The following is a 22,482-nucleotide window of genomic DNA, read 5'->3' as shown; positions in this document are numbered from 1 at the left end:
ATGGAGACGATTCTTTTCATTAATCACTTCCCTCTGCTCAGCAACATCTTCATTAATCACATGTGTTTGTTCAAGCTCATGTTATTGGATTTGCCCTTATTGTTGCTGCTCATCTATGCCATCAAGAGGACCTAAGACCTCTATTTTATTCGACTCTCTTACTAACTCATCAATAGTTCCGTCTTCCTCGTCCACCAATTCTTCAAAGCACTTTACGCATTTGCTTTTAGATTTTTTCTTAGATGTCTTCATTATTGGAATGCAATGCACTTGTGATACAATACCACAAATTAATATTAGTAATAATTTCTCTATCCGTTAACTTATTTAATATTAGTAATATTTTATCAGTAACAAAACCATACCTCATTTTTACTTATCAACTTATCGTACCAATCATAACTCAAGTGCTGTAGAGTTTTTTTCCGAATTCCATTGAACGATTTGGGGTATTGCATTATCCAAAGCCAAAGACTCCTTTCCAAGATTAGATCCAAACACAACTATTGCTTCATAAGCCCATACATATCAAGGGAAACATATGTATATTGCTATTAAATTAGAAGATGTTATAAGAAAATAATAACGCTTAATTAACAATGAAACTTACAAGAAAAGCAGCAGCGAAACCTCCAATAGTGTAAGATTGTGGATTCTTCTTTTTTTGAAATACTTGTTTCTACCTTTTTTATTTCGCTCTGTTGCCTTATGATGAAGATCCTTTCTTAAACTTTTAAGTGTGAGATTAAAGAACACTCGACCCCAAGAATATGATACAAAGAATGTTGGATTGCTCACCCATGCTAGGTAGTCCTCTGACACTTGCTTAACATCGTATACAGCTAACACTACTAGAAATTCGGTAAAAATCGACCAAAAAAACCGATCAACTTTGGTCGGTAATGGTCAATAACCGTCCAAAATACGACCATTTATGTGTGGACAGTATTTTAGCGGTCGGAAAGGCATACCGACCAAAGTTGGTCGGAAATTACCGACCAACTTTGGTCGGTCAATTAAATTCAAAAAACAAATATTGCAATAAAAAGATTCTACCATCTGAAAATTATGTAATCAAAAGATTCACCATCTGGAATCGAATCGGAGTTTGTACTGTGGAAGGATACTATTCTATCACTAGACCATTGATGCATTTTATTTTAAGACTGTCTTTTATTTGATTTATACTCTTTAATTGTATTTTCGCACGAAAATAACCGACCAAAGTTGGTCAGTTTTATTAAAAAATAAAATTACCAACCAAAGCTAGTCGATTTTTTAAAATGACCGGCCGAATTAACCGACCAATTTTGATCGATTTTTTAATATTAGTTTTTATTTATTTTAATTGAAAAATCGATCAAAGTTGGTCGGTTTCTTGAAAAATAAATTTCGCGGGACTCAAAAATAGTTTCCCGCATTTTTGCGCCAAAGAAAACTGACCAAAGTTGGTTGGCTTCGTAAAACAAAATTAAAAAATAAAATATTTTGAAAAACCGACCAAATTTGGTTTATTTTTTGGCCGGTTTTTTGACCGACCAAAGTTGGTCGGTCGACCTTGGTCGATTTTTACGAAATTTCTAGTAGTGTAATAAGATTGAGTGGATAATGTATAAGACAGCAACACCTTATTTCTCTACTGCAGCGAATGTCTTTATTCTAGATCTTATAACCTGTAAAAGATCTTCACCAACCAAACTATCCTTCTCATCTTCCCCCTCTAACCCCTCTAATGAAGAACAATATTTCTTCACCTTTTTTACAAAATCCAAACTATCCTGGTAAACTTGCATTGACTGGCTCTCACTTGGAAGAGGGCCACAATTTAATCCAGTAACAAGGCAAAATTCCTTCATCCCAAAGAGAATAGGTTTATTGCAAATCAAAAATCGCATTTCATTTTCTCTCTCTGTCTTAATTTCCCTTAGCAACAAATAATGACACAAGAGGCCGTGAAAGCAATTCTTCCAGCAATCAACATTTATGTCAACAACTTGATCTAGAAAGGCTTTACGTAAAAAAGGAAGTACTTCATTGGGCTCCGTCCAAATAATAGAATTTTTCAAACTCTCTATAGCATATCTATCCTACACCTAACTGTCACTCTACCCGGAAAATAACCAGTTTCGTCTTGAATTGTTTTAAGATTGTATCTCAACTTCACAGATGCAGGTGGATCATCATGCAAGTTTTCCTACATATTCAATTGCATATTAGCAAAAACTTTTAACTAGTTACAGTAAAAACTTTAAAACAATTAATTAGATAAAACTTTAAACTAGTTATATAAGAGATCTTACAGCAAAACATAAAATATCATTAACTTTAAACATAAAAGATATTAGAATAAACATAAGAGATCATATATAAACTTTAAACTAGTTATATAAGAGATCTTACAACACTTTTAACTAGTTACAGTAAAAACTTTAAAATAGTAAATTAGCAAAAACTTTAAACTAGTTATAGAAGAGATCTTACAAAGAAACATAAGAGATCTAAACTAGTTATATAAGAGATCTTACAGCAAAATATAATAGATCAGTAACTTTAAACACAAGAGATATTAGAATAAACATAAGAGATCATATATAAACTTTAGACTAGTTATATAAGAGATCTTACAATACTTTTAACTAGTACAGTAAATTAACAAAAACTTTAAATTAGTTATATAAGAGATCTTACAGCGAAACATAAGAGATCTAAACTAGTTATATAAGAGATCTTACCGCAAAATATTAGAGATCATTAACTTTAAACACGAGAGAAATTAGAATAAATATAAGAGATCATATATAAACTTTAAACTAGTTATATAAGAGATCTTACAGCAAAACATAAGAGATCATTAACTTTAAACACAAGAGATATTAGAATAAACATAAGCGATCATATATATATATATATATATATATATATATACACACACACTTTCTAATACAATGATTAGAAATTTAAGACATTTAAACATTTGAGAAATATTATTAACTTCAAACGTAAAATACAAATGTAGAAGAAAAATAACAATCACTTCGATACAGAGTCCTGGAGCTATATTTGTGTTTCGAGCAGCAAAATCGACATTATTTGTGTTTCATTTTCCCCAGCTTCGACAAATTCGAGTGGAACAAAAAAATTGAGTTACCTCATTTTTCCCAGCTTGGACATTATTTGTGTTTCGAGCAGCAAATTCTTGCTCATCCATCACTTCCACCTCCTCTGCACCATCTTTCTCTGACTTGTCCCCGTCATCATCTTCTGTTGTTTGTTCCTCGTCAGTTTTCTCCTCTGCATTATCTTTCTCTGACTCGTCCCCATCGTCATCTTCCGTTGTTTGTTCCTCATCAGTTTCCTCCTCAGCACTATCTTTCTCTGACTCATCCTTATCGTCATTTTTCATTGCTTCTTCATTGTCAGTCTCCTCCTCTGGCGTTTCCTCGTCACCTTCCTGTGACTCAACCTCATCTGCACTGGACACTGACCCAGAAGCAGTTTCATTCGGAACATCTTCCATCGCCATCGATCTCTTGTGATTTAAATATAAGAGATCATATATAAACTTTAAACTAGTTATATAAGAGATCATATATAAACTTTAAAATAGTTATATAAGAGATCTTACAACAAAACATAAGAGATCATTAACTTTAAACACAAGAGATATTAGAATAAACATAAGCGATCATATATATATATATATATATATATATATATACACACACACTTTCTAATGATGAATAACATATTATACACACACCATTTTTGCCAGATGGCACGCACGCGTGTGTTTAACAAACAAAATGAGCGCCTCAAACCTATGCATTATCTGCCTAAATTCTTATATAAGCACACGTGTCTAAATCTTATTTCCCCCCCTTATTTTCTTAATTTAATAGTTAAAGTAAAAGAAAAAGATGTCTGGGCCCTTCTTCCCCATTTGGAGCCCCTGCCGTCCCGGAATCCGACGAAAACTGCAGCTCCCTTTTCTTTCACACGCCTCCCCATCTCCTCCCCTTTCATCTCCTTTAAGTAGATCTCGGCCATAACTTATAACGCCGGTGACGATCTCCGTTGCCAGGTCATTACTTCGACTATCAGTTCATGGCCGACGTGCTCAAATGTTCTTCGGATGGGTGGAGCTCTCAGATCTTTCCGACAAGTTGGTGGTTCTTCATTCAGATCTGGTCTCGTTTGGTTAAAAAAGGTAAACGACGACGACCTCCATTTTTCGGCCACTGTTACAGTGGCAACACTCATTGATTAAAATGGTGTTTCCATAGCAAAGAAAACAAATAAAACCCAGAAACCAAAAAATAGTGAAAAAGTTTTAGAGAAACAAAAATACTGGTAAAGAAGAATAAAGATGATGAAAAAAATGGGTCTTCAAAGAAAGAGAAGAATCTAATTATGGTGGTGCTTCTGTTTTTCTTCTGAAAGAGAAAGAGACGAGGAAAGAGAAACTGGTCAAGAGAAATTTAAGTGTTTTATTTTTATAAAAAAATTATTAACAAGTGCCACAATCTTATTGGTGCGTGACATTACATATATTCTAAAAAATTGGTCAAAAAAAAGTGGTATGTACTAGACACAATTTTGAAAGGTGTGTAACCGGAGTAAGTACTATGGGAAGTTCTGAATAGTTGGAGTTATTACCTGAATTGTTCATGTCCACATCCTGACCAATGAACATAGTAAAAAAATAAGTTAAAACTTTGGCAGTGCATAAGCTATTGAACTCATATAACCTCGTGATTATTACCATGACATCTTGCTCTAAGACCTTCTTAACCTCAACCAGCTTTTTCTCAGTCAAGTCAGAGTGGATCACACGCTTGCCTGCAATAACAAAAGCAATCCAGCAAATGATGGTAACTGCTATTTATATCTTTCTCCTCCGTGCAAAGCCAAAAATGCAGTTTGCCAGTGGTACCTAGCCTGCGGTTGCTCCCAGCCTCAACAAAGCCATCTTGTGTCATTTTATCTATTAGCTTCTTCACAGTAGTTCGATTTGCCTCTCCTCCTAGTTTACTTTGAAGATTGCTAATAGTTACATAGTTCAGGGGAAGAGCATGATACAAAGCCTGAAACAAGACATTGCCATTACAAACATGCTTTCTGGGAATTAAGCATGTAAATTCAATACAGCTCATAACAAAAACTTTTCAATTAGTAAAATAGAAAACTGGTATATGCACTCCTCTTATAACTTTGAGAACTTCAGTTAACTAAATGAGAATACTAAACCTCTCTCAGTCGGTCCAGAGTTTCAAAATCCATGCGTGTATATACAGATAGATTCACAAAGTGAATAGATGAAAAAATACTGATCAAAGCAGCTTCATGTAACATGAAAATGCATTTGGAGAAGGATAGAGTGCACCCACTTAGATATCATCAGGACAATGTCGAATATGAAAAGTCTCACCTTCATGTACATGTAATCTTTACCCTTGTCATGCTGCGATTGGTTGCTTCTTGGGTATTGTTGGCCGTCAATTTCTTCTTTCACAATGCCGAACTCATAGTTGAATTTCTACAATTGAGTATTTAGTTGGAAATAGTGGTATTCCAAAAAGGATATATTACGATCAAATGAAGGAAATATATATGGAAACTATTAACCAGTAAAGGAAAAATTAACAAACCGTTTTGCTTGTTAATAATGCAACAGTCAGTGCCAACACTTGAAAGAATGCCTTCCTTAACAAGCTTTTCCATAATTTCTGAAATCAAAATGAAAGGAAAAAGAAACTGTAGAACTACTTAAATTTGATAGTAAAGATGCTTTATTCATCTTAGCTTTTTCTAATAGTTTTTTGGGCCAAAATTTTAGGCACTGGATGAAGATTATTTGAACAATCTCCTTTATGAAGCGTAGGTTTAGCATGCCCTCATTAGAGGTCCTTCCATTACCTTCAACCAAGACCTGCAACCAGGATGGCATATTAGGTAAACTGGTCAGTTGTGGGAGAAACAGGCACTTTACATGACTACCAGCACCAGAGTTTTTACCTCTGAGATGTCAGGGAAATGAGAGAGAACATCAGTCACTTTAATTCTGTCAAGGTGGTATGAGTTGATCCACTCCTTTAACCTATCAAATTGTTGTTCATCTTCTGCTGGATCCTGAGTATCATCTGAAAATTCAAGTAGCACATTAGAGGTACTTGGCACTGTGTCCAGCAAGAAGTTGGCAGTAGTAACAGTACCTTCATCAGCCATATTACCATTATCCTGAGCATCTTGCTTCTCTGTGAAGAGATCATTTCTTAGTTAGACTTATGTGATTCAGAAATACTGAGGTAGGAAATGTTTAAACAATCCACCAAGTGTAGACACATGTATTATCAATTGGTGCAACTATGTATTGGTCATCATCAGAGTGACTGAACTGAAATATATCATCATCTCGCAGACTTTAGTCCGTGCAAACAAATTTAAGAGGATAGTAAGTGCAGTCAAGCTTTACATAGGATTGAGGAGAGAAATAATGTTCTACCTCACTATCAAATTCACTGTCATCTCCCTGGAAGGAATCAGCTCCCAAGCTCACACTATTATCTTGATTATCGTCCTTCTCATCCTCACAAGGATCAAGCACGCTCTTAACCTGTGCAATACCCATATAATGTTTACTGATTGAACATTAAACTTAAAACTATTAACTCCTTCCTGCAATAAATGGCAATACCTTCAGAGCTAACACAAAATGCTTGATGTTGACACCGTCAACCTCCATTTTTAAAGGACTTTTAGCCCATGGATTAACAGCCTCCTCTTCAGTGCAGCTTCTAAAGAAAGGAGGCTCATAATCAGCAGGCTGCACAACCAGCAATTCTGTTATGAACCTTCATGTGTGTAACGACCCGGCTGGTCATTTTGAGAATTTAAGTCTCGTTCGGCGGCATAAGGTCTTGAAAAGTTTCGTATTATGTGTATTGACTTGCGTGCATGGTTGAATTCAGTTACCGGATGATTCGGAGTCAAATCGGAAGGAAGATTCAAGTTTTGGAAGCTTAAGCGGTAAGAGTTGATCGGAATTTGACTTTTTGTGTAAACGGCTCCGGAATGGATTTTGGATGATTCCAATAGCTTAGAATGGTGATTTTGGACTTAGGCGTGTGTCTGGATTTGGAGTTGGAGGTCCGTAGGATAATTTGGAGCATTTCGGCGAAAGTTGGAAAAGTTGAAGGATTTGAAAGTTCATAAGTTCGATTCTTGGCGCGATTTGTAGTTTCAGCGTTGTTTGATGTGATTTGAGACCTCGAGTGAGTTCGTGTTAGGTTATGGAACCTGTTGGTATGTTTAAATGGGGTTCCGGGGACCTCGGGTGAGTTTCGGATGGGCTACGGGCCATTTTCTCCTATTTTTGGACTGTTGTTTTCTGTCATCTGGTTTCCTTAATCACGTCCGCGTCACTTTCTCCGCGTTCGCATAGTGTAATTTTGGAGGATGAATTATTTATTCTTCACGTTCGCATAACTCATTCCACGATCGCGGAAGCCAGCCTTCCCTTTCTTCGCGTTCGCATCCGCTCCATCGCGTTCGCGTAGTAGAAACTAGGAGTTGGGAGCTAGTGACCATTTCCTCTACGCGTTCGCATTATTCTATCCGCGAACGCATAAGTGTGCTTTCCCCTCCTTCTCGTTCGCGTGCCACCTCACGCGTTCGCATAGCCCAGTTCCTGGGCCATTATTTTCCTTCTTTGCGATCGCATATGCTTGTTCGTGATCGCACAACACCAATTCTGGGCAGTAGCCATTTTCTCTTCGCGATCGCAACTCCTCTTCCGTGATCGCGATGTACAAACACCTGGGCAGCAGAATATATTTTCCAAATCGAGGGTTATGCCATTTTTATCATATCTTGACTTGTAGAGCTCGATTTTGAGCGATTCTTTGTGGGTTTTTCAAGCAAATCGATTGGGTAAGTGTTCTTCACCTAGAATTTATTATATTCCATGATCTTATCTTTATTTTTATCATTTAATTAGTGTTTTTGAGTGAGGAAAATGAGGATTTTTGAAGAAAAATCTCAAAATGAAAAATCATGTTTTGAGGGACGAATTGGTATCGGAATTTGACAATTTTAGTATGGTTGAACTCGTATCGGAATGGGTGTTCGGATTTTGTAAAAATTTATCGAGTTCCGAGGTGCGGGCCCGGGGTAGACTTTTGGGTCGATTTTTAGATTTCGATAAAGATTGAGGCTTTATGATTCGGAATAGTTTTTTATGAGTTTTATTTGTGCTTTGAAGTTATTTTGGTTAGATTTGAGCAGTCGGAGGCCATTTCACCCGAGAAGTTTATTTTTGAGTATCGGTCTGTCTTTTTTGAGATAAGTATCTTGCCTAACTTCGTGTGGGGGAACTACCCCTTAGGATTTGAGTCTTCTATGCTAATTGTAGTCCGTGTACGCGAGGTGACGAGTACGTGCTCGGACTTATTTGTGAAAAATTAACCTTTTAGGTTTCTTAGGTCCTTGTATTCACTGATTATGTAGTTGTTATGTTATGAATACGTCTCTTAATTACTAGTTTCACCTCTACCTGTTTTAATTAGAATTAATTGCTTCATGATCCACTTTTGTTGCTTATTTGATTCTTTAGTGCCTTAACTGAAATTGTTATCTCTTCTATTGCCATGTTATCATTTTCTAACTGCTTATCTTTATTTGAAGTTATAATTATCTTTTCTATAATTGTTCACCCTTAATTGAGGCTAAGATTATCTTTCTGCTGCTTATCCTTGTTGAATTTGTTGTATCTCTTTCCTAGTTGCCTAACCTTAAAAGAAGTTACATATCCTATAATTTAGTTGACTATCCTTATTTGGAATTATTCGACTTGTGTTAGCTCCCTCATTGTCGAACTGTATATTGTGGACCGTTGTTACATAGTATTTCCTTTCTTGTTGAGTTGTTCTTATCATGACTAGCATTTTCTATTGTGGCTAATCCTTGTGACATAGTTCCTCCATTTCTTTGAGTTCTGAAATCTTTGAGTTGACTTAATTATCGTACCCTTGCATTATTGTTATTGTTGTCGTTGTACTTTCTTTCTGATGCACGAGGCTTCTGCCGTGCGGTTGTTGTTATTGTGATGCACGAGGTTTCTGCCGCGCGGTTATTGTTATTGTGATGCACGAGATTCTGTTGTGCGGGTGTTATTGGGTTACACGAGATTTCTGCCGTGCTATTGTTAATATTGATATTTGCACATGCGGCGTGACAATGCGGGCTATATATATGTGGGTTGCGCACGTGGCGAGACAAAGTGGGAATATTATTATGCACGTGTGGCGAGACAAGGTGGGCATTTACTTTACTATTGCACACGTGGCGAGACAAGGTGGGTTGTATCAGGGATTGATTTGTGATGACTTGCGATAGCCTGGGGATATTCTTGTTGTTGATATTTGTGTAGTGGTGCACTTACCTGTGTGAGTTCTATCTTGTAAAAAAATTATAGGAAAACATTCTACGTGCTGTCCATTCCTTTTTTTTTTATACTTACTAGCTGGCATAACTATGTTAGGACACTTGCACAAGCATATACGCAGTTAAGCACTCTTATCGGTTAAAGAGGATTCTTGATATTGTTGAGTATAGATGTACATCCTTGTTTAATTGCCTTCTATGTGAGAATGAGTCTATTTGGCACGTGAGTCGTCAGTGCGGTTATAAATTATAATGAGAGCACAGGATGCTAAGTGTTAGGGTTCAGGAATTGGGACACGTGAGTTGTAAATATTCTGAGGTTCGGTACCTCGTGGAGGTTATTGGCTAAAACCCGGTGTGAAAGCGGTCGTTTTGTTGAGTTGTTATTTGCCTTTCATTTATTTGTGATCACCGGATTTAGAACGTATTTCCGTACATCTACTATGTCATTATTATGGTACTCTGTTGATAGTTATTGTCTTCCTTTCTTACTGAAATTACCGTATTATTTGCCATTTCGCGTGGTCGTTATGTAAATATCATACTCTATTATTCTTATACTTGTTCGGGTTGTTTAGTCCAGTAGGTGTCTTGATTGTACCTCATCACTACTCCACTGAGGTTAGTCTTAATACTTGCTGGGTACCGTCGTGGTGTACTCATATTGCACTTCTGCATATTTTTGTGCAGATCCAGGTATTTTCGAATCCAGTTGATCATTAGCTAGTTGTGCGGATTGTTGCTGTGGAGACTCAAGATAAACCTGTTGCTGCGTTCGCAGGTTTCGGAGTCACCTTCTGATTTGTATTCACACTGTTTACTTTATTTCAAGCAGTCGTATTTAGAAAATTGTAGCAAACTCTGTAGAGCTTATGACTTGTACTATGGATTTTGGGAATTGTAAATTTTGTAGAGATTTCTATTTCAAAAATTGTTAGATGTTATTTAATTATTGTTGTTATTCAGTAAATATTAGGTTTACCTAGTCCCTAAGACTAGGTGCCATCTCGATACCCGACGGAGGGAAAAATGAGGTCGTGACAATGTGACCAAAAGATTGACAAACCAAGTGACATTTGCGACTAAAATGTTAAAATGGTAAGATTATTGGAAGTTAGGGAAGGACAAAAGAAGTTGAGTGAAGGGCTTACAGTAAAATCGTCATAATAAAGAGCTTCATCAGTATCGTTCGCTGAAAAAAAGTAAAATTAGAAAATAGAAACAAGATAAATTTTTCAAAATAAATGAATCAGCGATGATTAATGAATGACGAAGCATGTCTTAATGAATAACATAAAGCTTTATCCAAAGTTCTCATCAGCTGAATCAATGTACGGATCATTTTACAAGCAGAACTCCTGAAAGGGTGCTACTTCTTAACTCAACGATTCTAGCTATCCAAAATCAACTAGCATAAGACAAAACAATAAAAAGGAATTTCATCATATCAATATAATTACCTCATCTGATTAGGTGTAATTTCAGTGGTTGAGTTACACTTGAATGTTCCTCCTTTCTTCATTCCAATGCGATTGACATTCAATTGACACTTCTTGGCTGTCAGAGTTTGAGTAAGAGAAAGAAACTGCAAGTAGAGAACCAGAAGCATCAGTTATCCTCAAGCTCCAAGATTGAGTTTCAGAAATGATATAAAATTAACGTAGAACAGCTATTATTTAGCTTTTTCATTATTTCAAGCCATACTACTCTTAAGAGTCCGGAACCAAATCTTTTGGAGTCAAAGAACCAAAATATGTGGAAAAACAATATAGTTGTTATAAAATCTTGAATTATGGTGGATGTCCATAACCACCAAATGAGTAATCCTCACTACTCTTCTCCATTATCTCCATAACTTTCACTACTATAATACTTATGGAATTATGATTGTAAATTCATAACCTACCCGTGATCTTCCTCCGTGATCTCAAATGCTTAATGACATATTTCTTCATTTTTCATGCCTATATAAAGGCCTTGTAATAGATGGAAAGATCACACAATTGAAGAAGAAAATCTCTTCCTTCTCTCTATCTCTCTATATCTCTTAGCTTGTTTTTCCTTGTTATATATTGTGACTTTAAGCTATATTTTATAATACGTTATCAGCACGATTGTTCTCTGCGACAATCCTTCTCAACTTTTAGGAAATGTGTCGCAACAAAGTTGATATGTTTTTGTATTACCATAGCGAAGTAACACTGTAGCTTCTGATGTGTAAGCCTGTTGGATTTCGTATGGACAGTGAGACAAATGTTCTATGGATTATCTTTTTTTTGGTAAGTGGTTCATCATTCCAAGGTATGCTCCTAAGTATATAATTTTTGTGCTTACTTAAATACCAATTGGAAGGGTTAATATATAACAATATAAATGTCTTCTGGTCATATACGTATCATACTTGAGCAATATTTTCGATATAGCTACAACTCAAATATTTATTTCATTCATATTAGATGATTCATAGTCATACATAAAGTATATCTATCTAGATGGTTTATTTTTACTTACAGTACTAAATTATTTTATGAAATAATAAAACATATGTGGTTTATCATCTATCTTGAAGGATTTATCATGTAATAGTTCTTTAAGTTGAATGTCTTGCATTAGAAAATATCCTTGAACTATAACTTAGTTACACGACATATATGGTTGCCAAAGTGAGGTAATATTTTCAAATGTTCTTCGGTAAGAGTTAGGTATGTAACCAATTTATTTTACTTTGATTTGGCAAATGGGATATAGTTATATCATTACAATGATTTTGTAATCAACCAAACGTATGAATTATCTTTTTGCTGATTTTAGTATAATTGGCTTTTGCTATAAGTATTTAAGTATTTTATATGTGATTATTTTAAGATTGATATACCCACGTTTGTTAAGAGAAAAAAGGCATCTGATTCCGCTAGTCTTATGTTAGTTTGCATTTGAATTTCACGGACTTTTACACTTGTTGGATTGAACAAGTGTGTTAGACTCATTCATTATTTGTCTCATTTTTTTTATGGGTAATGAAATGTTAATGCATGATATAGTAGTACTATATCTAAACTATATGTTTTGATAGATTTACATATAGTATATTAGTACAATAAGTGTACTACACCAAATTTTTCATTGATGATAGTTCTTATCAAATTAAAATGTTGAATCATTTCTATATGGAAAGCATATAGTAAGTAGATAGTAGATAGTTGACAGAGATTTGTCCACTATTTGTTTTGATTCCCTGATTGACTTAAAGGTTCTGCTATTTTTCTTTGTTTTTTTAGAGAGCATAATACTTAATTTCCACAAAAGTGCATGGTAACTAGTAGTACTATTATTCTATTTGATACATCATTTTTCCTTAATGTTCTGGTCATATCACTTTCATCTTGAAGTAGGCTTATAGCAATTTGCAGCAAAGACCACATGTAAATTTTTAATATTATTTTGTATTTTCATATATCTGTTTGACACTAATTACTTAGCTGATTTGAGTAAACGAAAGTTTATTGTTGAGAATTATATACAAATGATATTATGAAGAGTTTAACTCAAGAGGTAAGCATTTCCTCTGTATTTGAAATTATTTTTGTCTTTTACTATTAATGATATCAACTTCAATGAGTTCAAGTTGCAATGCACCATGAGGGTAAGACATCGGGTTCAAGTCCTAATGCTCCATGATGATAAGAGTTGGGTTTGAGTCTCAATTCATTATGGCCTAACATGCCTTTATATTGGTAAGGCATTGGGTTTGAGTCTCAATATACCATATTGATGATATAATGATGACTAAAGAAAAATAATATATTTTTCATAAAAAGATATGAAGCGTGTCCCACTTGATTTGCTCCATTCTTGAAGTGAATGTGGTAGCGGTACATAATAAGTCTAAACGGAGACAAGTGATTAACGAATGAATGTAGGCGTGCCAAAGACCAAAATAATAATAGTCATCATTATGGTAATTGTAATAAGGAGAACAATAAGGGTTTTCAGGATAATCCTTTAAAAGTGAAGAAAATGTGTATCAATATGGTCTGTAAATATAGGCACATTAAGATGATTATGGTCCATTCTTTGAAAATGTGACTTGTGATAAGCATTGTAAATGCAGACCCATTCTTGAAAGTGAATGTGAAAATATATATGTGATATAAATTATGCACAAGAATGTATTTATGCATGATTGAATCAATACTACAACTCACATATACGGGAGGTTTGAGAGAAGGAAAGATAATGAATATTATTGTATAGTTACATAAATATGTTATTGGTCGCGTACATGCGGTATGCCAAAAATATTTTGCCATGTCTTATAAAAGGTTATTAAAGATAAAATTAAAGCAAGAAATAATTTTGTTTATGATGATTTTGACCATGACAATCATTATGATATGATTTTATCCGTGAAGGAGACATTCAACATATGGATAGTGTGACAAAAGATCTTATAGTACAAAATCAATTAAGAGCTCCGAAAAGGCTAATTTGTTACGACCCAGATGGGTAAAATTATTCATGACATTAATATTGTAGTAAGTCTCAAAAAAAACTTTTTGAGTTTCAAATGTACAAGCCAAAGTGGTTGGCATATTGAGACTATAAATGAAAGGAAGATTGAATATCTGCAAATTACTATAATCATACCGGGTAAATATAAAAGGTTGCCCGACTTTTCTTCTATTTGTATGACTCAAGTATAAGCATGATGATTGAATCACATGCCACAAGTAAACTAGAGGTTTACTAAAATAAATATTAGTTGACATGACCGGTTGGCCATCCCGGTTCAATTATGATGCAAAAATTAATCGAGAATTCACGTATATTGAAGAAATAGAAGATTCTTCAAGAATTCTCTTGTGCTGCTTATTCTCATGATATACTAGTTAAGGTTGGGATTGAATCCCTTGATTTCTGGAATGAATAAAAGATGATAAATATACGGGCCCAGTTACCTGCCATGTGGACCGTTTACTATTATATAATTTTAATAAATACATCTATTGTATGGTTACATGTGCATTTGTTATAAACTTGCAGTTTGACTTTTGCAAGGTTGCTTGCTCAAATTATTAGAGCACAGTTCCAAAATATAAATTATGGTGATTTATCTTGATAATGCTGGTTTAAATCCAAGTTGGTTTAGCAGAAATTGTATACCTCTAATTATAGCTAAACCATTGGTTATGAGAATAAAACTCCCAAAACGAAATTTGGTATGAGATGTATTATTTAATATGCAGCCGCACTTGTATGCATCTAGCCAAGTTATGAAAAGTTCTCCCTATCACAATCGGTTCAGGGTCAGGAACCAAATAATTTTCATCTAAAAATATGGATGTACTATATGATTTAATTATGCCACCACAATGCACAAAGATGGATTCCCAAAGAAGGTTGGAAAATATGTTGGTGATCCCAACATTAGGGGGAGAAAATGGGCAGCTGAGAAAGTGATACATGGAATGAATTATTATGAATACATATCGATTCTCGTACAAGAAAATATGACCTTAAAGTTCAAATGATAATTCATTTGCAAATTATTGCCAGACGCATTTGATGACCCAAAGCTAAATGTCATATATCAGCTACTAATGCTCCAAATAGAATAAAGTCCATGGGGGACAGAGTCTATAGCACGCAAGAAGTGTAACAGACTAATCGGTTCTAAAGATAAAACTCCTTGAAAAAGGAGAGGAGCAAATGATAAAGATGGTCATACTAAGGAGGCAAGTGTTTTATAAGAGCACCATCACATAACATTTTATAAGACCTCATGGGAGAGGCTCATGTACCTGAAAATAATGAGATCTCGATAAGTTATGTCTTTATTGAGTGATGATGGAACCGATGCAAAATTATCGTCGACAATGTTGTTAATATAATGTAGCGCTCAATTTTATTAATATTGACGAGGATCTTGAGCTCAAATCTGTCATGAAATTTGGACAGATAAATGATTGGCCAAATAAAAAATACCCAATAAAAATTGACTTCACATGAAAAATGTGAAGTTGGACGGATAGTCCCAACACCTGAAAGTATAAAGCCAGTGATGGTATAAATGTGTTCTTGTGCGAAAAAGGTTAAGTCGATAGACATAAAGACGACTTGTGACACAAGAAGACTTGTAAATATTCTGACATTGATTATATAGAGACATGTTCTCCTATGGTGGATGTAGTCATTTCAAGTTTTAATCTGGCAATACATGAAAAACTTGATATGCGTATAATAGAAATCATTAAAGGGTTTAAGTTGTTCTGAAGCATATTAAGATTCCCAAGAAATTTATTAAATAAAACTTCAGCAAATTCTTATGTGAATTAGAGCGATCACGGCGTACATGATTTGTTTTTGTGTCTAGTGCAATTGATGCACTAATGTATCTTGCTAGAACTATGAGCATAACAATATGCAAACAAGATATAGTTTTATTCCTATATGAAGATATTGGAATACTATTAGGATTATATTGCAAAAGGAATCCTTGATATAGATTTGTTTATTCTAACAAATATTACCAAAGTTTTGTTGGTTATGCAAATGCAGGCATTTTCTGAAGTTCGTTCTTCAAACAATCTATTTGTATGTGAGGGTACTGTCATATTATTATTTCACAAGGCAATCAATTGTTGATACTTATTCAACAATGTCAATATACTAGCAACTGATAAATCAAGTCACTCAACACATAACCGGTGTGCGATTTTACTTTGAAAAAAAGACTCCAATAATAGTAAAGATGATGATGTTTGTTTATCTCAATTTAAAAAAGGATATATTGAAGGAGACAGAATAAATCATATATTTCATCAAAGTTCATTATTAGACACAATCTTCACCGAACGGTGAAATAGATGTTTAATGAATTTGTTCGCTTGATAATTTTGTGATTCTATTCAACGAAGCATGATCAACCTCAATATTTGAGAAGTTGGTATAGTGGATCGGAACACATCATCTAGGTGAAATAAATTGATGTTTTCATCAGGGGAAGGCAAATACGCGTTGTACTTTTTTTTTTCCTTAGCTACGATTTTATCCCACTGGGTTTTCCTGGCAAGGTTTTTAACGAGGCAGCAAGCAATGCATATTACATGATATGTGTACTCTTTTTTCTAGCAAGGTTTTAACGAGACACATTATCTATGGACATTCAAGGGGGAGTGTTATAAAATCTTGAATTATGATGGATGTCCATAACCACCAAAGGAGTAATGCTCACTACTCTTCTCCATTATCTTCTTAACTTTCACTACTATAATACTTATGGAATTATGATTGTAATTCCATAACATCCCCGTGATCTTCCTCCATGATCTCAAATGCTTAATGACATATTTCTTCACTTTTCATGCCTATATAAAGGCCTTGTAATAGATGAAAAGACCACACAATTGAAGAAGAAAATCTCTTCCTTCTCTATATATCTCTTAACTTGTTTTTCCTTGTTATATATTGTTACTTTGAGCTATATTTTATAACAATAGTGATATTTTTATATAGGCGCTATACCTTAATGGCCATTTGCACGTTACGGTATAGAGCTCTTTAAAAAGGCGCTATATTTGAATCCACATGGTGCAGGAAAAGCAGATAAATAGAATTTAATGTACCAAAAAAGGAGTAGATTGCCGGGTGGTGCAATGGTTAAAGGCTAGGTATGAAGTTGGTTTTGTCCTTGAGGTCCAGGGTTCGATTCCTTCCGCGAGCATTATTTTGTTTTCTTATTTCGATTAATAAGGAATCGAACCTTGGACCTCAAGGCCAAAACCAACTTTATACCTAACCTTTAATCATTGAACCACCCAACACTCTACTCCTCTTTTGATACATTAAATTTTATTTATCTGTTTTTTCTGTGCCATGTGGATTTAAATATAGCGCCTTTTTAAAGGGCACTATACCTTAACGGGCAAACGGCCGTTAAGGTATAGCGCCCTTTAAAAGAGAGTTATATATAAAAAGGTCACTATATTTTTTTTCACATATTTTGGTTCTTTGAGTGCAAAAGAATCACATTTTCGTTCCGGACACTAATTCTTAAATGCTGAAGTACTTAGCCCGTGACATCATTAATCAATTCAAAAATATGACTGTAATTACAGTCCAAATCAAACCATCTTATCATGTTGTCATACATGCATATTCCTCGATCATTGGTCCATCTATTGTTTCGCACACGCAGAACAAGAGTGTTTTAAGATATTTCTTCTGCAATGCATCATAAACACCTACAAGCAACAAAGAAATGTAAAGAACTGATAGAGAAGAATATAAAACTTAACACAAAGTAGAATCCAGAACTGATAGAGAACTGGTTATTTTGGACAAGTGTGACGAAAATATGTATTTAAAAAAATAGTAATATTTTTATATATAGCGCTCTTTTAAAGAGCGCTATGCTTTAACGGAGTTTTGACCGTTAAAGTATAACGCTCTTTAAAAGAGCGCTATATATGTGTGTGTGTGTATGTATATATATATATATATATATATATATATATATATATATATATATATATATATATATATATACGCCAGTATATAACCGCGCTATACCTATTTTGTGGGCCCACCAATAAGTCTCCTGCGTTTAACTGACATAGCAATAATTCAAATAGGTATAGCGCTCTTTAAAAGAGCGCTATACCTAAAAAAATTCAGCCTACCGAGCTAGGCATTGCCTTATTTAAAGGCGTTAGGATTTTACAAAAATCCATTCAAAAATATTCCTAACTCTCGTTCAAATTTTTCTTCTTGTTAAATTCTCAAGCATTTTTTCATAATGTCTGAAGAGCGAAAAGTAAGGGTTTCATTATATTTGGGGAGGGGGGGGTGAAGTTGTGGTGGCGAATAGCTCTGTGAGCTATCGTTTATCTCCACAGTGTCATGTTAAGTTGCCACTTATAATGGAGTACGATAGATTGGTATCGTTGTTATGTAATAAAATGAGTGTGAGAAAACGTTCGGTGAACCTTAAAGTAACCGGAAGATATCCGTATTCGATTACTCCGCAAGGGGTTTCTTGTTACGCTGAGTTTAACATCGACGATGATGAAACTTTGAGGAATTTTTTGAGGACTTCGGATGAATACCGGGAATTTCTTGTGATAAAAATGTTGGAAATCGAAGACGTTCGCAATAATGAGGTTGCGCATAGTAGGGATAACCCTCAGTCATCGGGTGGTTATTCTGGAGCAGTTTTTGCTGGACAAGTTCCGGATAAAAGAGTTTGCCCTGATTTAAACTTATCACCATGGGCGAATGACGAGCGAGGAAATAATTTCTCTCCTGCTTTACATAATCTACAAGACGAGTGGTAAACTTCAATTTTCATTAGTGTTACGATGTATATTTTTGTTGTATTGAATTTGTATTAACACTCATATATTCCACATGGGGTACCGGCCAGATATGACTTTTACAAGTTATGAACCCACACCCAATTGGAATATGCGTAGTTCTGGTGTGTTGGATCATGGTGGTCCATCCGGAAGTCATCACCAACATGATAATGTCCATCAAGGAATGTCAACACGTTACGACTTGTAAGTGAAGTGATACAGCTATATGGAAAGTATTTATTAATTTCAGTAGTTTATTACTTTGTTGTTTGTGTAGTGAAAACGAGCAAGTTGAACCATCTGTCCTCACTCAATTGCCCGAAGACGACATATTAAATCGGGATCTGGCAGATGCACAGAGTGAGGAAGAGAACAGTGATTATGACAACAATGCCGATGATTCCGGAGACGACACACCCTTCCCTCGTGAGGATGGTGACGAGGAGGAAGAGAATGAAGGACCTGATTTGACGAGGGAGTATGCTCCACCCCCCGTTAGACCAAGAGTGTACGAGTCCCAAGTGCCGTTTCATTCAAGGAAGATTACCTACCTTGATAACTTGCCAAGTATGCCAGATGTGGATGCTCTCACAAAGGATTTTGATAAAATTCGGACAGCAATGTGGGATGATTCTAGACCAACGGTGCTGGCAAAGGGCATACTTTTTCCTGATAAAGTGCGCTTAAGCAGGGCAGCAAAAATGTACAGCGTAAAAGAGTGTCGTGAACTGACGGTATGGGAGTCAAGTCCGGATGTATACAAAGTTGTTTGTCGTAAATGGTTTACGGGTTGTCATTGGATATTGCATGCGAGCAAGAAGAACACAGGTCTGTGGAAAGTGGGTAAATATATTCCCACTCACATATGTGAAATGGACATATTCAATGGGAATCACTACAACTTGAATATTGACTTGATTTCTCTTGTCCTTATTCCACACCTTGAAGCGTCCATAAGGTATAAAATCAAAGAGTGCATTACATCAGTCCACCAGGAATATGGTCATACCATTACTAAAAGAAAGGTATTTTTCGAGTACATCCGGAGGTAATGGTGATAGAGGTGGCTGTAACTGCAGGAACCGCTCCCAGGCCCAAACTTAACATACAAAGTTGACGTAAAGTTTAAGAAAAAATTTGACTAGATAGAATTGGAAGGAATGAGCAGAGTATTCGAATATGTTGTTATTTGTAGAAGCGGAAAAAATTCACATACGTCATGTTGGGTGCCCATGCTCGCCCAGCACAGATGCCTATACAAGTAGGCGAGAACAGCACCACCCCAGCTGTACTGGGGTAAATCATCTAGCAACTGAAGATGATAAAGAAATCGCAAGCTGACTAGGTTCCCCGAAGTGTTCGGGAACAAGACCCCCCCCCCCCCAAACAGAAGGAGCAGAAGCAACCTCGTATACCGGTGAATATGCAAATCATCTGTCTCCCCGGTGATGTCGGGGAGCAATATCTCCAAATGCTGTCGAATAGCTGTCAAACTCATGCGACTGGCCCCTGAGCGTGCAGTCTCATCCTGTGGCTTGAAACCAGTGAGCTGCTGCAGCATGTCCAAATACTGCCCACGCGTCATCTCTCTCATGGCCTGAGGCAGTGCAACGGGCAGTCCATCAACAGGCATCCCATATAAAACCTCCATGTCCTGCAGCGTGATGGTGGCCTCGCCAATGGGCAGGTGGAAAGTGTGCGTCTCCGGTCGTCACCGCTCTATCAGGGACGTGATCAAAGACCAGTCGAGTTGCAGCCGCCCGATCTTCAAAATCCTGTAGAAGCCCGTATCCCGCAGGCGCTGGACTACACGGGGATGGAGATCTCTGTCCTTCATAAAATTCCACATATCGTCCACTCTCCTGGCGTGGAGAGTCTGGGCCCGTAACTCTCCCTCCCATACGTAGGCGGACCTATGATCGCCCTATAGCACTAATAGCTCATCGGATACATAGGCGGCACATCCATGTCGTCTACTGTAAATTAAACAACATTAATTGTATGTTTGATCTGTAAATTAAATAATTATTTTTTATAATTATACAATATTTAATTGGATAGAGTATATATCTATGGGTTCCAGGCTCGATATTTGATGTCCAGTAGGACCAAGCTATCTTGAGTTCTTGTATGTGTCAATTTTATTATTTTCGTAATTTTGTATGTTTGTTTTGTAAATTAAATAATTAATTTTTATCATATTGGTATTGGACAGAGTATATACCTATGGGTTCCACGCTCGATATTTGAGGCCCAGTAGCACCAAGCTATCCTGAATTCTTGTGTGTGTCAATTTTAATATTTTTATAATTTTGTATATTTATTTTATAAATTAAATAATTAATTTTTATCATATTGGCATTGGACAGAGTATATACCTATGGGTTTCAGGCTCGATATTTGAGGCTCAGCAGCACCAAGCTATCCTGAATTCTGTATGTGTCAATTTTAATATTTTCATAATTTTGTATATTTTTTTTATAAATTAAATAATTAATTTTTATCATATTTAATTGGACAGAGTATATACCTATGGGTTCCAGGCTCGATATTTGATGCCCAGTAGGACCAAGCTATCTTGAATTCTTGTATGTGTGTCAATTTTATTATTTTCGTAATTTTGTATGTTTGTTTTGTAAATTAAATAATTAATTTTTATTATATTGGCATTGGATAGAGTATATACCTATGGGTTCCAGGCTCAATATTTGAGGCTTAGTAGCATCAAGCTATCTTGAATTCTTGTGTGTGTCAATTTTAATATTTTCATAATTTTGTATGTTTGTTTTGTAAATTAAATAATTAATTTTTATCATATTGGCATTGGACAGAGTATATACCTATGGGTTCCACGCTCGATATTTGAGGCTCGGCAGCACCAAGCTATCTTGAATTCTTGTGTGTGTCAATTTTAATATTTTCATAATTTTGTATGTTTATTTTATAAATTAAATAATTAATTTTTATCATATTTAATTGGATAGAGTATATACCTACGGGTTCCAGGCTCGATATTTGAGGCCCAGTAGTACCAAGCTATCCTAAATTCTTGTGTGTGTCAATTTTAATTTTATTTTCATAATTTTGTATGTTTATTTTGTAAATTAAATAATTAATTTTTATCATATTTAATTGGACAGAGTATATACCTATGAGTTTCAGGCTCGATATTTGAGGCTCAGCAGCACCAAGCTATCCTGAATTCTTGTGTGTATCAATTTGTATGTTTATTTTATAAATTAAATAATTAATTTTTATCATATTTAATTGGACATAGTATATACCTATGGGTTCCAGGCTCGATATTTGAGGCCCGGTAGCACCAAGCTATCCTGAATTCTTGTGTGTATCAATTTTAATATTTTCATAATTTTGTATGTTTGTTTTGTAAATTAAATAATTAATTTTTATCATATTTAATTGGACAGAGTATATATACCTATGGGTTCCATGCTCGATATTTGAGGCTCAGTAGCACCAAGCTATCCTGAATTCTTGTGTGTGTCAATTTTAATATTTTCATAATTTTGTATGTTTATTTTTTAAATTAAATAATTAATTTTTATCATATTTAATTGGATAGAGTATATACCTATGGGTTCCAGGCTCGATATTTGAGGCCCAGTAGCAGCAAGCTATCCTGAATTCTAGTGTGTGTCAATTTAAATATTTTCATAATTTTGTA

General features: G+C 35.1%; 2 protein-coding genes and 1 long non-coding RNA gene across 3 annotated transcripts; all 3 read right to left on the bottom strand.

Moving 5' to 3' along the window:
• Window positions 1–1,704: 1,704 nt before the first annotated feature.
• Window positions 1,705–4,472, bottom strand: LOC104119459 (uncharacterized). Its single transcript, XM_009630976.4, has 2 exons — window positions 3,149–4,472; window positions 1,705–2,194 (listed from the first exon to the last, which is right to left on the bottom strand). Exons 1-2 carry the CDS (start codon window positions 3,587–3,589, stop codon window positions 2,072–2,074), a joined length of 564 nt encoding a protein of 187 aa, XP_009629271.1. The 5' UTR covers window positions 3,590–4,472; the 3' UTR covers window positions 1,705–2,071.
• On the bottom strand, window positions 4,051–9,957 carry LOC104119460 (meiosis-specific protein ASY1-like). Its single transcript, XM_070194080.1, has 13 exons — window positions 9,943–9,957; window positions 6,695–6,823; window positions 6,503–6,613; window positions 6,343–6,394; window positions 6,213–6,245; window positions 6,016–6,140; window positions 5,917–5,929; window positions 5,652–5,726; window positions 5,429–5,538; window positions 4,934–5,084; window positions 4,625–4,839; window positions 4,349–4,433; window positions 4,051–4,238 (listed from the first exon to the last, which is right to left on the bottom strand). The coding sequence occupies exons 1-13, from the start codon at window positions 9,955–9,957 to the stop codon at window positions 4,051–4,053; spliced, it is 1,302 nt and encodes a 433-aa protein (XP_070050181.1).
• Window positions 9,958–10,742: 785 nt separating this feature from the next.
• LOC138891413 (uncharacterized) lies at window positions 10,743–17,737 on the bottom strand. The gene is made up of 3 exons (XR_011414222.1): window positions 17,592–17,737; window positions 10,902–11,026; window positions 10,743–10,799 (listed from the first exon to the last, which is right to left on the bottom strand). It is a non-coding gene; the product is annotated as an uncharacterized lncRNA (long non-coding RNA).
• Window positions 17,738–22,482: the final 4,745 nt, after the last annotated feature.

Source organism: Nicotiana tomentosiformis, chromosome 2, assembly GCF_000390325.3.
Source record: "Nicotiana tomentosiformis chromosome 2, ASM39032v3, whole genome shotgun sequence".
NCBI classification, from domain to species: Eukaryota; Viridiplantae; Streptophyta; class Magnoliopsida; order Solanales; family Solanaceae; genus Nicotiana; species Nicotiana tomentosiformis.
The sequence above is the reverse complement of the archived record's forward strand: the minus strand, read 5'-3'. Positions and strand labels throughout refer to the sequence as shown.